Here is a 16,208-nt window from a genome sequence, read left to right as displayed (position 1 = left end):
TAACACACACGTACACTCACACCCAACCAACTATGCCTCATGCACAGAAAGGGGAGGTTTGAAGGGGGGTTGGGGTGTACAGAAAACAGCAAATAACAAGTCATGTTTTAAAAAAAGGAGGAATGAATTGGGTGAGAGGGAACAGTGGAGAGAGAGGGGGAATGCTCTGTGCCAGGAACAAGGCTTTGAGGATTAGCTCTGTCATGCAGCTACAAGGGTAGAAATAGTGGTTGGCTAGATGAGGCCTGACAGACTGAACAGACCAACGAAACGCAGTGTAAAGTACACACACGCACATAACACTGCAGTACACTTTGACTTGCAGAGAAAGCACTGGCAACGTACATACATGCGGACACTGTGTTAGAAGCGTGTATTTAGAGCAGCATTGGGTCCATACACACAAACACTGCACACACACATTCACACACTCAGAAACACAAGTTACTGTTAAAGTTTGTTTTGTGTTTGTTACAAAGTCTGTTTACTGAACACACTTTTGAATCCATTCTTTGCAGATGTGCTTAACCTTGTGTGAGGTGAGATTTTGCTCATGTTATTACATAAAATATATCCAATATGATCACATCGGAGAATAGAATTCTGTTAAGAAAACTGAATTTCTACTAACGAAACAATCAACAGTGTAGGGTGCTAAGGCTTCACACCAACAAAGGGTTACTGCAGGATATCCTTGCAGTGCGTCAATGTATTCCTTGATTTCACTATAGTACATACACACACATGCAAGCAGGCACAAATAATACTTCTCTCTATCTCATACAGACACGCATACAGACCCACACACAGAGCATAATAATAATTTCCTTGGTGCAGCCGCACACAATTGAACTATTCATTATTGTCAACCTTGAAAACAGCACAGTGGAGGCCTCTGGATGAGGATGATAATGAGAATTTATTAACGTCCATAGCCACTAGATGGCACCCTCCTCCCTTTCATTTCCAATTTAGCTGCCCATTCTTCAGCTGATCAGCTGACTGGGATGGAGACCAACTGGATGCACTCCAATACTAAGCTAGGATAAAGGGCATTTACTTTGCCCTATCATTCATTTGACAAGAATAACAGGCTGATCAGCAGGTTTCTATATATTAGAGACCTAACCACCTATGTAATGGTATATTCACTTTAGCCTTAAGACATTTCTTGGGAATGATGTTGATCAACACATGCCGTGTTATCTCATTTATTTCAGCTGGGCCATATACATCACGTGGGTCTTGTAGATATGGACCGCTACAGGCTTCTATCAGCAAGAATACATCAATCAACCAATCAATCATTATCAGTTAGCTTGTGGGGGCTTAGATGTATCCAGCATGCCTTGACTCATACAGTCAATACAGTGACCTTCAAGAAAGCAAAAGATGAGTGAAATATAATCAGGCATATTGGGCGTCTAAAAGTCAAAGCCATACATTGCGGGTAAGATGGTACTGACATTACAATGGTAGAGGAAAAGGTTTTACATGTCTGCCAATAACAGACATGTACAGACATTTTGTCATTTCAAATTCATTATATTTCATATATTCTAAAAGGAAAAGATAGCAAGACAATAACTTTAGAGATTGCTTCTGTTTGCTGAGCACATTGGCAGTAGACAGAATGCCTGCTGATTTGATAGATGTCTCAGTGACACCATGTAAGTATCTACTAATAGTATAGTTAAAGGGAAAAGATGAAAGGGAGGGAGCAGACAGCTATAGTGCCATGATGCACTTCATAATGAAGATGGCTGTATCAGAATATGGTTAAAGATGTGAACTTTGTGGGAACCTAATAAATAAATAGTATTCTAGTACAGAACACTTACAAACTAACTTCCCAGAGTCCTTAGTGCCATGTTTTTATTAAATGAGTCAAAATCCAGAAACAATAGACACACACACCTCTGAATCAGGTGCACAAACAATCTTTTCATTAAATATTTCAGAAAGAACATGCTACGATATAGTGATTGAGTCCAGATGCCCCAACAGGCCGAGTTCTCAGACATACTGAGAGGTGACGGCTTAGGAGAACTTCGAGCGGACGTTTATGAGCATCACTTCTTCTTGCCAGCACTCCTGGCTGGTTTGGTGGGCTGCTGGGTGGCAGCAACTGTTTTCTCTAGGTCCGCCTGCCGGGCGTCTTCCAGAGCTTGTTCCTCCTCTTGTTTCTTTATCACGGCCGCCATCATACGGCTATGGAACGCCTCACGAGCAGCTAGGGCTTTCTTACGCTGCTGACACAAGGCCACCTGGGAAGGAGACAGAGATGCAGAGATAAGTTACGGAATGATGTCTAACCACGGGGCAAGAGAAGTTCAACACCAGATATTTCAGACTATCTCTCAGTCACATATTCAAAACTCCTTATTATTGATGTCTACATCGTCTCAAGCAATTGTAAACATCAAGTACTTCTGTCCCTGTCTCGACTGCATATATACATCTTTAGGCCTTAGCTGACCTGCAAATCGTCATACATCTCCAGCTGGCGTCTCTTCAGCTCCTTCCGGTTGAGCGCCTCCTGTTTGCGGTGCTCCAGCACAGTGTCTCGGAGCAGCCGGAAGCCCTGGATCTTTTCTGAGCGCTCCCTCCGCTGGGCCTCCTCTATCTGTGTGTCCTTCAGCACTGGAAAGTCCCTTTGGCATCTACATACATATACATCACTATACATAAATTTCACTGTCACACAAGCGGATACTTTTTTAGACCTGGCCACTGCAAAGTGGTCACTAACCAGAATTCGAATGTGGAATATTTTATTCATTTATTCATAGTGTATGCTCAAGAACTTTTTATAGGCTAAATAATGTAGTGTCATGTATAAGCAGTCCGGCAAGTAGACAGAAGACTGTTGCGCCTGTATCATGACATTCTGAAGGGGATATTCTGAACATATAATACATTTTAAACATCGGCTCAAACAAAAGCAAACCTTTTCTTGGCAATTTTACCTACAGATTAGACTAGGCAAAAATCTCAAATTCTCCTGCTAAATCTGTTTTACAGGTCAGCTGGGAGATGGGACAACCAAGGCGTTGACGGAGGGACGACGAATAGAAATGGAAATGCGGCAGATTAAATGCAGAGATAGGCGGAGGAAATGATGGAAATGATAATCCAATAAAATTCCATTTTCCCATTCCCGCATATACCCTCATAAGCCGTGTATGGAGTTACACACCTGTACTCTCTCTCTCTTTCTCTCTCTTGCGCACACACACACACACACACACACACACACACACACACACACACACCCCTATCTCATATCCCAGGTCGTACATTCAGATTGATATCTGAGATGGCAATTTGTTTTCGGTGACCACCAAACCATGTCCTGGTATTTATCTGTTAAGAATTGGCTTCATAAATAAAATGGCATTTGTGTGCGTGTGTGTGTGTTTGTGTAAGGGAGAGACAGAAATACAGGTAGAAAGAGACTGAGGTGAGTGAGCGAGTGAGTGAGCAAGTGAGTGAGTGAGTGAAAACTGAATGTAGCCCTCCCAGAAGCATACAGAGAGGGAGGAATTCAAAGAGAGATTAGACAGTGCTAAATATGGCTGCCTACTTCCTATAAGCTGACCTTGATAAAGAGGGGAGGGCAGTGGAGGTGGTGATGGAGTTCGGCTGGATAATGAACATCACCCCATACGACCTCTTCCACTACGTGTGAGAGCATGTGTGCGAGCACAAATACTTTAAAGTTGGCATGCGTGTGTGTGTGTGTGTGTATGAGTGTGTATCTATGAGGCAGCCTATCAGGGTCTTGTGCATGTAGAGAGAGAGAGAGAGAGAGAGAGAGAGGGGTGTTGCAGACTAATCAGACTCTCCTAATAGACTGTTCCTCAGGATCTCTCTCCTGGCCCGAATCGCAGGGCACGGTGTCAGCAGCCATTAGAAGCTGGACACGGACACACACACACGCACGCCAACGCACACACACACACACTAAGACAGGATGGAGGGGTGAGAGAGAGGGGCACATCCCGCTGGAGCGGCGAGCTCATCGGGGCCCTGAAATAGCTCTCTAATTAACAGACCCAAATATCATCTCATTTATCATGGAGAGGGACGGACAGAGGGAGAGATGGAGGGAGCGAGGGAGGCATGGAAAGATGGAAGGATGGAGGGAGAGAGAGAGAGAGAGATAGATGGCGGGAGGGAGAGGAGAAGAGCAATGGGAGTGTTAGTCTCAGGGGTGAACTGTAGAGGGAGACTTCCCTTAAGAAGAACACTCGCTGACACAGGTCAAAAGTTAACTCTTTACACAGTGACAAACAGGGAGCTGATAGGTGCTTCTGACAGTAACTTTGCATTCACACCACAAGCAACATAAGTAACCAGAATCCATTCGTATTCTATGGCCAAAGAAAAGTTGGCTGATGTTAACCAAGTCCTTTATTATCAGCACACAAAAATCAGCTGGAGCTGAACCTTTGGGTGACATCACCCATCAGAAGCCAATTATATAGTGAAGTTAATTTATGTCCTCCTATTGTTGCAATACATTTGGCTCTGCAGCTAGCATAGCAATCAGGTGTGTGTACTGCTACTACTGGGATGATGATCTAGAGGGTGTTTGGGGAATCTTTGATCTGGGGGCAAGTGTGTGCCCTCTACTTTTTTATTTACTTGTTGGTTTTTTTTCAACTTAGCCCCAATTCTTCCTGTGTGTCTATATAATATTGGTATCATTGCTGTGAGTCCATTCGTTGCCCTTCCAGGCAAGGGAGTGTGTGTGTGTGTAGCCTTGTAACACTGCTGTTCACAGCACTGATGGGAGCAAAGGTCATGAACACAGGAAGTCAGCAATGTCCTGCAGGTATTGCATCGACCAATCTGCTGACAAGGATAGGTTAGGAGGGACGCTGGCATGTACACATATATAGCAAGCATGTACACGGACAAACACACAGATACACACACACACACACACACACACACACACACACACACACACACACAATCACCTCACATACTCCCACTCTCTCTCCCCTCGTCTTTTGTAGAATCAGGCCTTACAACTAAGGCTTAATTCCAGCTCGCAAGGCTAGCAGAGCGGAGTGATTCGACAGTGGGATTAGGCAAGCAGACTGTATACTGCACATTGCCCACAGGACTTAGACAGAGAAAAATGAAATAGTGCTGGACAAATACAGTGGGATGATGAGTCTGTCTGGGCTGTATTTACAATATATATTGTTCTCCCCTTCTCCCCTTACAGCTGAGATGAGAGTTTGTCCAATGGAACAGACGGAACCAAGGTCTATTACAGCGAGGTATATAAACCTGATAAACCAGAGTGGAACTACATGACAAGCTTACAGATCTTAACCCAAGGACTGAAGTCTGCAAAGTAAAGTTTGAATGTGCCCACATGATGGTGTGGTGACCTGCTCTTCTTGGATCCCCTGTAGGCTTAGCATGTGGTCTCATCATCACCTAACTTTATACCATGATTCCTACTGTCCCAACAAAGAAAGAGACAGAAATAGCAGGGGAAAAAAGAGAGACAGAGACAGAGAGAGAGAGAGAGAGAGAGAGAGAGAGAGAGAGAGAGAGAGAGAGAGAGAGAGAGAGAGTGAACAAACCTGATGAAGGGAGTGTAGTCCATGGGAACATGTGAGTGCGAGGGATTGGGCTGGATGAGAGTCAACTCTTGACTGGACGGACTAAGAGGCGTGCCAGGAGAAAGTTTGGAAGCAGCTGCAAAAGAGCCAATCAGAAAAGGCCTCATTACCATAATATATAAGACAAGCAGAGCAAGCCACAAACTACTGCTAAGCCTACGAATCGGTGTGGTGTGTGTGTGTGTGTGTGTGTGTGTGTGTGTGTGTGTGGGGTTACCAGGCTCACTGCTCTCTGTGTCTTCGTTAGGTATGTCACCACTCGCTCCAGGCTGGACTTTGTTGAGAAACTTCTGACGAGACTGCAAGGCCTAAAAACACAGCATAACACATTCATACTCTATGTGTGTGTTTGTATATATATAAACATCGAACAAAAAGTTCAGAAATTTGTGTTTGGTAGATTATTTCTCTGTTGTAACAATGCTTCTTGGCAATACATTTTATACAGTTGGAAAGCCTGTTTATTTCCCTTTTAAATGGTGCCTCGTTTGTAAGGAACATGCATTTGTGGGATGAGCAGCACAGCTGAGTATGTGGGTTGCGCTCATGAAAAATTTGCCAAATCTTCTCTGCCAATGCCAAACAGCTTATTCTGCTGTTGCTATTGACTCTTGTTTTGAGCTTCCGGTACCCCCAGGTGCTGACAATCAGGTACCTGATTGGCACCTGCACTGGAACCTGAACATGTGGAGGAACGTTATGTTCAGCGATGAGTCCAGATTCTGCCTATGGAAGTTGGATCGTAGGGTCAAAGTGTGGAGAAGACGGGGAGAACGCTATGCTGATTGCTGCACCGATAGAGTAACACCTTTTGGTGGAGGCAGTGTGATGGTGTGGGGCGGCATCTCCATCACTGGAAAAACAAGGCTTGCCATCATTGGAGGCAATCTCAATGCAGAGAGATATCGAGATGAGATTCCGCAACCAGTGGCAATCCCATATCTCCACAGTCTGGGATCGAACTCCATCCTCTAAGATGACAACGCTCGCCCCCACAGAGCGGGGTTTATCAGAGACTACCTCCAGAATTTGGGAGTAGAGAGAATGGAATGGCCTGCCAACAGTCCTGACCTCAACCCAATTGAACACTTATGGGATCAGCTTGGGCGTGCTGTTCGTGCTAGAGTGACCGACACAACCACGTTGGCTGACTTGCGACAAATCCTGGTTGAGGAGTGGAATGCCATCCCACAGCAGTGTGTGACCAGGCTGGTGACCAGCATGAGGAGGAGGTGCCAGGCTGTTGTGGCTGTGTATGGTTCTTCCACACGCTACTGAGGCTCCTGACTGTTTGTTAAATGAATAAATTGTAAAATTGCCAATATGTCTTGTTTCTTCCTTGTTACTGATAGACTTCAATCATCCAATCCACCAAACAACACCAAACAAGAGTCAATAGCAACAGCAGAATAAGCTGTTTGGCATTGGCAGAGAAGATTTGGCAAATTTTACATGAGCGCAACCCACATACTCAGCTGTGCTGTGCTGTGTGTGTGTGTGTGTGTGTGTGTGTGTGTGTGGTAGGCAAGGGCCTGCATTACATTTTCAAGGTAAAATCATGGTATTATACGATTAGCCTGTATTATAACGGTATTTATCAGCATTAGCCTTATGTTTGTTAAAAGCAATACAAATAGTTACAAAACACATTTTATGAAGCATAGATTTAAATCTCACATTTCTACACTGAACACTGTCTTTCTGGCTTTGCTATTATTCTGAGTGTGAGTGTGAGCATGTGACATGTGTTGACCGAATGGGAGAGGAGCTCTGCAAAATAGTGCTGTGCTGCAGTGTGTTCATCTTGTCATCTGAACAGGTTGCTAATCACAATAACACAATAGTCACAATAACAGAAAATGGTGGCATTACTGCATTTACTGCAGTATACACTGAAACCAATATGCCAACACACTCCTAGTTAGTATGTCTGTGTGTATTGTTACCTTGACAGATCGGCCAGGCTCAGCCATTTCCCAGGCCTGTTTCATGGCCTTGATCTTGTCCATTCTCTCTGTGTCCTTCTTCACCTCGATGCTCTCTGCTTTGCTTTGCTCGCTGACCACACGCAGCATCCAGTTAGGTTTGGTCAGGTCCAGGCTCTGCACACACAAAAAAAGCACACAAACTTTAGATTAAATCTTATGCGCATGCACACACACACACACAAAGAGCTCAGATGAAGGTCACGGTACCACAACACATTATGAGTATGTCTCTTTCAGTGAGCAGCTCAGACAGTCTGGTACAGAGCCAGTCAGCCAGCCAGCCAGAACTCTGTGTCCTGTTCAGCTGTCTCATCATCACTGTAAATAATAGATCATTTTTAGTTCATATATTCAGAGATCATTACCTCCTCTACCTCCGCCCATCTCACGCCGCCAACGCAGGAAAAACATTCAAAATGGAAATTTATTGAAGGGGACCACTATTCTGAAAATATGCCTTTCAAATTTCATTGTGTTTAGCGTTTGACGTGCAGAGCAGCAGAGAATGAAAAGCAATTATACATGGATCAGAGATTTATCAAGCAGCTGTGGCTGCGACTACTAAACCAAGACCATTATTCTGAGAATGATAAACCACAAGATTATACTGTATGATGAAAGCAAATGTCAGTAATAAAGATACACACAGGACATCTTGGTACTTGAGGGGTACTGTTAATTTGCTGGAGATGCTACTTGTCTGTTAGCATTACAGAGTTAAGAGTCTGTTGACAGTGGTGTCAGCCAAATATGTAAAAGTTGGCATGGCTGACAAAAGCTAAAAATATTACAAAATTTATGTTGGGATTTGGTTCACCATGTAAATATACGTGGTTTGGACAGGACATAAGTGGGTACCACGCTAATGTGATTTTTGTGAGAATATCCAATGAAATACAAGCTAATGAAACCAAGAGCGTAATTATTTGGAAATGCAATTTGACAAAACTTATCTTGAGTATACTGAGACAAAATATAATATTGGTCCCAATTTGCAAGTGTAAGGTAGAGTAAGGTAAGGTAGAGTTACTGTTGTATTACCGTTTCCTGCCTGGAGCCAGGTTTGGAGCCGGCGGCTGGCTTCTCCTTGTCACCTTTGCCTTTGCGGTTGGATTTGGGTATGGCAGACTTGAGCCCATCATTGCTTGGGGTCTCCGCGCTGGCTGAATGGGTCAGTTCATCATGCTTGTCCCCTCCTACTTTTCACATACAGTGGTTATGGGTTAACTTTTGTTATCGTCATCCACTCTTTCTGTTGTGCACTCATTTAACAAATGCTGGCAAAATCGTAATGGTGTTAATCCCTGTGCTGTGAATACAACACTATGAGCAATAGTCATATTGTAGTAACAAAAAACTCACAAACTGTCTTTAACAAGCATTCATGTTTTCCACATGAAAGTGAGTGACAAAATGATGGATATCTGAGGCAGCCAAAACTGGTTTGATTATGGTTTAGTAAGTCATATGGCCATACGGACGGTAAAAAGTAAAATGTTTTACCAAGTGGTTGTGTTTGTCCCAGCGTCCACTAAGAGATTCTCACTATATTCTAGTAAGCGTACAGTATGCACACTTTGTAAGTCTCACTTCATGTCAGTATTATCATTATCATGGTGGAGTACAGGCAGAGATTTAGTGGCAATTATAAAAACATTCCAACCCAGTATTGACAATGGAGAACTTGTGCAAGATCATCACTTCTTTGCCAAACCGTTCACAGGCCTTTTCATTACAGTGTGAAGGGCTAAAGCAATTATTTTGTCCATACCATGTGAAATTGTATGCATTCAATTTCAAAATGAAATTTTACCAAATCAGTAATCAGTACCCATAAATAAGCTCTTCATATTCTAGCGAGTACAAGTAAAGCTCATCGGTAGAGAGAGTGTGTGTCTGTGTGGGCAAATGTATGTTGTATGGTAGTATGTGTGCTAGATGGCACTGTTGCACTTTATAGCTAAAATGAATACAATTCACGTCTTAGATGAAGCATCAACTATGAGTCCCACTTCTCTGATATAGAGAGGCATGATAATCCATCATTTAGCTGACACCCTGTCATTCTGCCTGAAGGGTTTTGGAACCATGCTGTATGCTCATTGAGCTATTCTTATCACAAGTCATGCTGAAATTCAATGCTCAAATTGGATCTAAATACCATACCAATCAGTGTTGTTGTTGTCATTTCTGGCTAAGCCTTTCATCAAAAACTGATTTTCATCTCAGTTGGACAAACCTGTACATGTATAGAATGCATCAAAAAAGCTTTAATTCACTGCAAGCATAAAACACCATTTTTCTAGATACTACAAGTGTATTCTACCGTCGAGACAGTAAAGACAATGTGGAGAAGGTTGGCAAGGGAGTGAAAACCACTAGTACAGCTATGTGAACAGCTGTACGTACAGCTGTATGTACTGCTGACGGCTGACTGGTGCAGCTGTATATACTCTATTAGGGTTTAAACTGAAACTGCATACTGTAAATGTGAATGCAGGAAACATGCGCAGTATAGTGTTTCCACTGCAAACAACAGCTTGTTAAAGAGGCTTCAAAGCTTGGCATGGCATATAAAGCGTGTGTATCCATGTAGCATGTAGGGAGCATGATCAAGGGCACAGCCTCACCGCTGAGACAGAGTTAAACTGGGCGAAATTAATTCACTTTCCTGCTGAGATATTTCCCAGGGCACCGGGGGGCAAGAGCCAACTTCATTTGACTTGCCATTGACCCACTTTCTCCAGCTTATTGGAAAACCAGAGGAGGACTGTGTGGACATTTGCCTACACAGACACACATACACATATCGACAAACACACACACACAAGCATAGAAGGGCGAAAAACCTTAAGATGCTCGCAGACATCCACACACACAGACACATACAGACGAACAGACTTATGACACACAGCATATTTAAGCAGTGACAAAAAATCACACATGGCTATTCATGTGACAGTAAATATATAAACAAGGGTTTGTCTTCCTCTAGAGTCAAAATATATCTGATATCTGGCTTGTACATGTCAATTTAGGAATGGCTCCCACACACACACACGCACGCACTATGCTTAGACTTCATGCCATGCTAACTGAATGGGTAAATAGAGGGACTATTGTCAGGAGTGACAGAGAAAAGACAATGAGAATTTTAATGACAGCAGGCTGGCCTCTCTCTTCAGGCGATCATGCAAATTGTCACCCATGCAGCACCTCTTTCACATCAACATCCACACTCGTGCTGCAATTAATTCATCCCCTTAGAATTTTTAAGAAGCTTTCGGGAGATTTCAAAGCCCTGATTTTCCAATCGTTCCAATTTGTGTAGCATGATAAAAGGCAGCAAAGCAGAGGTGGTAGCAGAGGAGAGGGTTACTGTCTCAGCCAATGACCAGTGGGCACAAGAAATCACACACTGTGATCTGCGAAAGCAGCTGTATTCATTTGGCTTTCATTAGGCTTGTGATTACAGGCCCCTGGCTAGCGGAAGTGAAGAACAAACAGCGTCTGCCTTGGCCCCTGACACTGCCTGCTGAATATCTGGCACATTTCACATGGTGCAGAAAGAATAAGCTTTGCTAAAACAAATATTGAGGGCATATTAGAAAAGGTATTCAGAACTCAGGGCCCAAACGCAGAACACTTTTGAAATGCAATAATACAAAAATGAAATCCCAGATCCATTATAGGGATATTTGGGGATGTTTGAACCAAGCATAATGGGAATATGGACTGATAACACTGGAATTCATTTGGATGTTCAGATCAAGACTCATGTTATTAAACCAAATATGTGGATTATTAGAGAATACATATTTTTCATGTTTTCAAGTGCAGCAAAATATAACACTGACTTTCTTTCCTTCAATTCATTCAGTAGGGTGGGTTTAATAATATCCCAGAGTTTCAATTGGCTCCAGCTAGCTGTAGTGTAAGGCTGGGGTGACTGGCTTTCCCTAGGGCGACTCAGAGTGGCTGAGTGTTAGACGTGGATTTGGTGACTGACTTAAATATGTACCTTTTGATTCGTTCTTCTCCAAGTCTCTGAGCATATGGACAAAGGCCAGCTGAGATCCATCCAGAGACCAGCTCTTATAAAGCACCTCTGCCTGCACCATGTATTTATGACCCTGTGAAACACAGCAAAGTAAAGTCAGTGTACAACACCCACTGCATCACAAAATACACATAGATATTACACTGAGTAGAAACACAGAGTGATAGACAAATAACACACATAATGCAAACTATAATGTGCAAAACTGTATTGGTCAAGACGTTTGAAAACCTTGGCAGCAATGAAAGACATGGGCTATACAGCACAAGACATATAGTATCAACAAAATACACTCAAGGACAACACAAGACACATGCCATTACATGAACAAAGAGCTGTACGCTGTACTAGTGGTGATGGTCCATGGAGAGTAGGGTTGCAAAGGGGTGGAAAATTTCCGGTAAATTTCCGGAAAGTTTCCGGTAAATTTCCGGTAAATTTCCATGGGAAGTTAAGCTGGGGAATTTTGGAAATATTCCAAATTGGAAACTTTCCATGGGAATTATGGGAATTTATGGGAATTTATGGGAATTTATGGGAATTAACTGGGAATTGAGGGTAATTTAATGGAAAGGTATCATATCCAAGCATAAATATTTGTTTTGTTATAAGCAGACATCCATCCAAAATAATACAATTAAAACAGATTTATTTGTAAGTAGAACTTTATCAAGTGTTAAATATTTTATTGAACAATCAATTCTTTCATTGAAGAACAAAAACATGAATGTTGAGTTAAATATTACTCATCCCCCCGACCCAACCCATTCAAAAATTAACAAAAATGCACAGGAATGCACAGTGCATGTAGGGGGCGTGGTCTCAATAGCCCTGCAGTAAGCAGTGTGCTATGTGTGCATGTGATTGAGGAATAGCATAGATATTCAACTGTACTTGCATGATATCTGGTTGTTTTAGTCAGGATTATGCTAAAATATATTTTCCCCAACTATATTTAAGTTCCCTATTAAGAGCACACCTTCAATTTCGTAAATTCCTGGTTTATTCCCGTTTATTCCCATAAATTCCCGTTAATTCCCATAAATTCCCGTTAATTCCCATGGAAAGTTTCCAACTTTGAAAATTCCCGGAATTTTGCAACCCTAATGGAGAGAGACAGAGATCTTAAACTGCAAATTCTGTTTTGGCTGTTCTCTGCCCTCTTTGACAGAAGCAGAGGCTTTGCAGTCGACACAAAGGGAGGGAGAGGCAGGGGGCTTGTTAGCCAAGACTATATCAGGGGTGGTAACTCCCACATCCATCACACTGCACAAAAAATACAGAGTTTCAACAAAATTCCAAGGTGAGATTCAAACCACTAGAGCAAGAGACATACTGTGGTTTTAGACAAAAACAGCAAATTAGCCATATACAGTAACATTTTAACCAGGATTGATGTTTACTGCTATAGTATAACCAAAAAGAGAGCAATTGCATTGTTATGTATTCCTTTAACACCATATACATCTCTATGGATAAAATAAAACAGAGACACTGGCAAATGTCGATTTGTTTTTTCTTCTTGTGTGCAGGTGTGCGTTTAAGCCCCAAAAGATTACAGTGTAGGGACCTACACCACCAGTCAGCCATTGAGGTACTCTGCATCAATATGTCTGGTGTGTGCTCCTGCAGGGCAAAACAGTGCCTTGATCATTGACCCTTTGCTCTAACCCCTGTTAATCCTGATCAATACTTCTTCATTCCGGGCTGCTGCTGATCTATGGGATCCGACATGATCTGTCTCATTACTACTGATGTCACCACACTGTTGTGTTACTTTTTTTATTAGTGTTTTTCTGCATTCTCAAACAGATGAACAGTGCTGAAGAGGCTCAGCCCTAAAAAGTATTTCTAACATGGTATGGGTGTGACCAATAAAAAAAAATCCTGCCATGATTGTTTTCATTTTGCAAATAGGACAGGTTCTGATTTACACCTAGAAAACCATGTTGGTAACTAAAAGGCTAAATCAACTGCAGTAAATGACAAATTAATCACACTTATTTATGTGGTGTAAGCAGTTACCGAGGTGCCATTAAAATGATGGGTCGTGTCCAGATGTATAAATGACATTCACCTCCATCATTACAGCAAAACAAATAAACCTTAATTGATTTTCACAATTTTATGGGCTTGTATACACTGTAACATGGGTAAAAGTGTGTGTGTGTGTGTGTGTGTGTGTGTGTGTGTGTGTGTGTGTGCGTGTGTGTGCGTGTGTGTGTGTGTACGACAATAGGACTGTTAGAGAGGGAGGTCTTCAGACAACAGAGTGAGGACTCATAAATCATGTACAAATCACTGGCTCCCTGACAAGCACTGATAAGACACACAATAACAACAAAACCACCCCTTTAGTTTTCTGCTGTTCCTCTCTTGCATATATTTTGTCTGTGTGTGTGTGTGTGCGTGCACACTCGTGTGTAGGAGAGTATGAGTATCTGGCAGTGAGAAATAGATATGTAGACAGGGAATAAGCAAGCGGGAGCCAGAGATAGGAGAGGAAAAGAGCGATGCACGCTTGTGTTGGCGTGCACATGACATCAGAAAAGTGTTTGAGCAGGAGCAGATAACACACAGACAGTTGTCAGTTGTCAGTGATACCATAGTCTCCGTGGGAGGCTGGTTCTGGTCAGACCAGGAGTCTGTGACCTCCTCTCCTTCTCCTTGTTGGGGAGCGTCTGTCGCCTTGACCCCCTTGTCCTGGGTGGGGGATCCCTTCTGGTTCTCCTCAGCACTTAGGGCTGTGCAGGCGGGGGCTGTAACCAGCAATATACACACAGGATGTTAAATTAAGCATTCATATCCGAGAAAGGATGAGAGTGGTCAGCAAGCTTTCCTTTTCTTACTGACACGACACAAGCATGAACTGAAAGACAGACTAAAGACAGATTGAGAGGCAGGTTTTTGTCTCTAATGCTTCTAGTTCCACTGTCTGCCCATATTTTACTGTTGATCATGGCTAGCATGGCAGAAAGTCAAAGCAATATTACTTAATCTACAATCAACCAATTTCTTCCGAATCTAATTTATATTCCATGGAAATTGCCACAGTGTAGTGGTAGAGTAAATGTTATTTTGAACTGTTGCTTTAACCATGTGTCTGTGAGGAAATAAAATTGACTACAGCTCCACACAGCTTTACAGTCCATACTGCCACTCAGTTTAAAAATGTTGTCCTTGAAGTCCCTTTGCCCATAATCCCAGCTCAACAAGTTACACAACTCTGAAGGCTAAAACCACTGTCAAGCTATCTGGTGGTGGGGGGGATCAACCCCAAGTAAACTAGTGTGTTTTAAGTAGCAGGGAAAACAAGTTGGCGTGATGAATTTGTAGCCTGAGTTTGAATGGCAGGCTGGCTACCGGCCTAACTGATATACTATTCATGGATTCTGGGACGGTTTCAGGGCTGCCACTAAAACTAACTGTGTGGCATGCTGCTCTGTTCATAAAACTGACACAAAAAGGAGGGGTGAGAGAGAACAAAGAACACAAAGCACAACTGTTTCTGTGAGATAGAGAGCAACTGATCAAAGCTTAATGAGGATGGAAAAAATAACTTTTTTTAACAAGGTTTTATTAACAGCACTTGTTAAGGGCAGTGACTACAGGATGTGATGTTTCATTTCTGTGTGTGTGTGTGTGTGTGTGTGTGTGTGTGTGTATGAGGAGTCAAACGAAGGGTTCACAGTATGGGTGTTGAATGGGATTTTGCCACTATTCACTGCCTAGCCAGCCTGCCATTGTCTGATAGAACATTGCTATAACAATAAAGTGTGCAATAAAGTTGCAGTCATTTTTATGTTTAATTAACTAAATTAATCTCAGTGAAAACCACGTGTAAATTCAAAATAATTATAAGGCAGGAGCATCCTGGTGCCTCAGTGGGTAATGCACAAATGTACTTGCAATGTCATGGGCTTGAACCCTGCTCATGACTTTTACTGCATATCATCCCCTCTCTCTTCCATATTTCTCACCACTGTATACTATCTAATAAATCATAAATCCACAAAAGCAATTTGTAAGGTTAGTATATTGGTGGACGGGAAGTGGCTACAGATGGGAGCCCTGCTGTTTGATGTCTGCTCAATATGCGGGCTGTGTGATGTAATATATTACATCACATTGTCCATTCATGTAGCTTTTTGGGACTGTCAATTTCCTTCATTTTGGGTTACAGGACCAAAGTGGAAGTGGCTCAGGCCTTTTAGTTGTGCAAATTTAACAATGACAAGCTACAGATTTGAACAACAAACAAGAGTCAAGAGTACTGGTCATAGCTCCCGCAGCGCAAACCCACAATTCCACAATGTTACAAAGTAATGATTCAAAATAACCATCTACAAAACTAGAGGTGAGGCAACGGGTGACACTGTTCTCAGGTCCTGGATAGGACTTTTAAAAGTGGTAATAGAGTCTATAACTAATAGATATGCTATTATCAAGAGAATAACAAAAAAACAAACTTTTAGAATTTTAGAATGGCACAACAGTGACACTGATGTTTAG

At 42.4% G+C, this 16,208-nt stretch overlaps 1 protein-coding gene across 1 annotated transcript in view; it reads right to left on the bottom strand.

The window, feature by feature from the left end:
- Positions 1 to 2,072: 2,072 nt before the first annotated feature.
- adgb (androglobin) overlaps positions 2,073 to 16,208 on the bottom strand; it is a 49,374-nt gene continuing 35,238 nt past the window's right edge. The window contains 8 exon segments of the mRNA XM_071527390.1: positions 2,073 to 2,267; positions 2,480 to 2,663; positions 5,610 to 5,724; positions 5,866 to 5,956; positions 7,595 to 7,750; positions 8,678 to 8,829; positions 11,658 to 11,769; positions 14,301 to 14,455. Coding sequence (XP_071383491.1) covers positions 2,073 to 2,267; positions 2,480 to 2,663; positions 5,610 to 5,724; positions 5,866 to 5,956; positions 7,595 to 7,750; positions 8,678 to 8,829; positions 11,658 to 11,769; positions 14,301 to 14,455 — 1,160 coding nt within the window.

Source organism: Centroberyx affinis, unplaced genomic scaffold (assembly GCF_046629955.1).
Source record: "Centroberyx affinis isolate AG114_WGS23_722 - 3 ecotype Tasmania unplaced genomic scaffold, CSIRO-AGI_Caff_v1 ptg001527l_1, whole genome shotgun sequence".
Taxonomy (NCBI): Eukaryota; Metazoa; Chordata; class Actinopteri; order Beryciformes; family Berycidae; genus Centroberyx; species Centroberyx affinis.
This window is presented reverse-complemented; position numbering and strand designations above follow the sequence as displayed.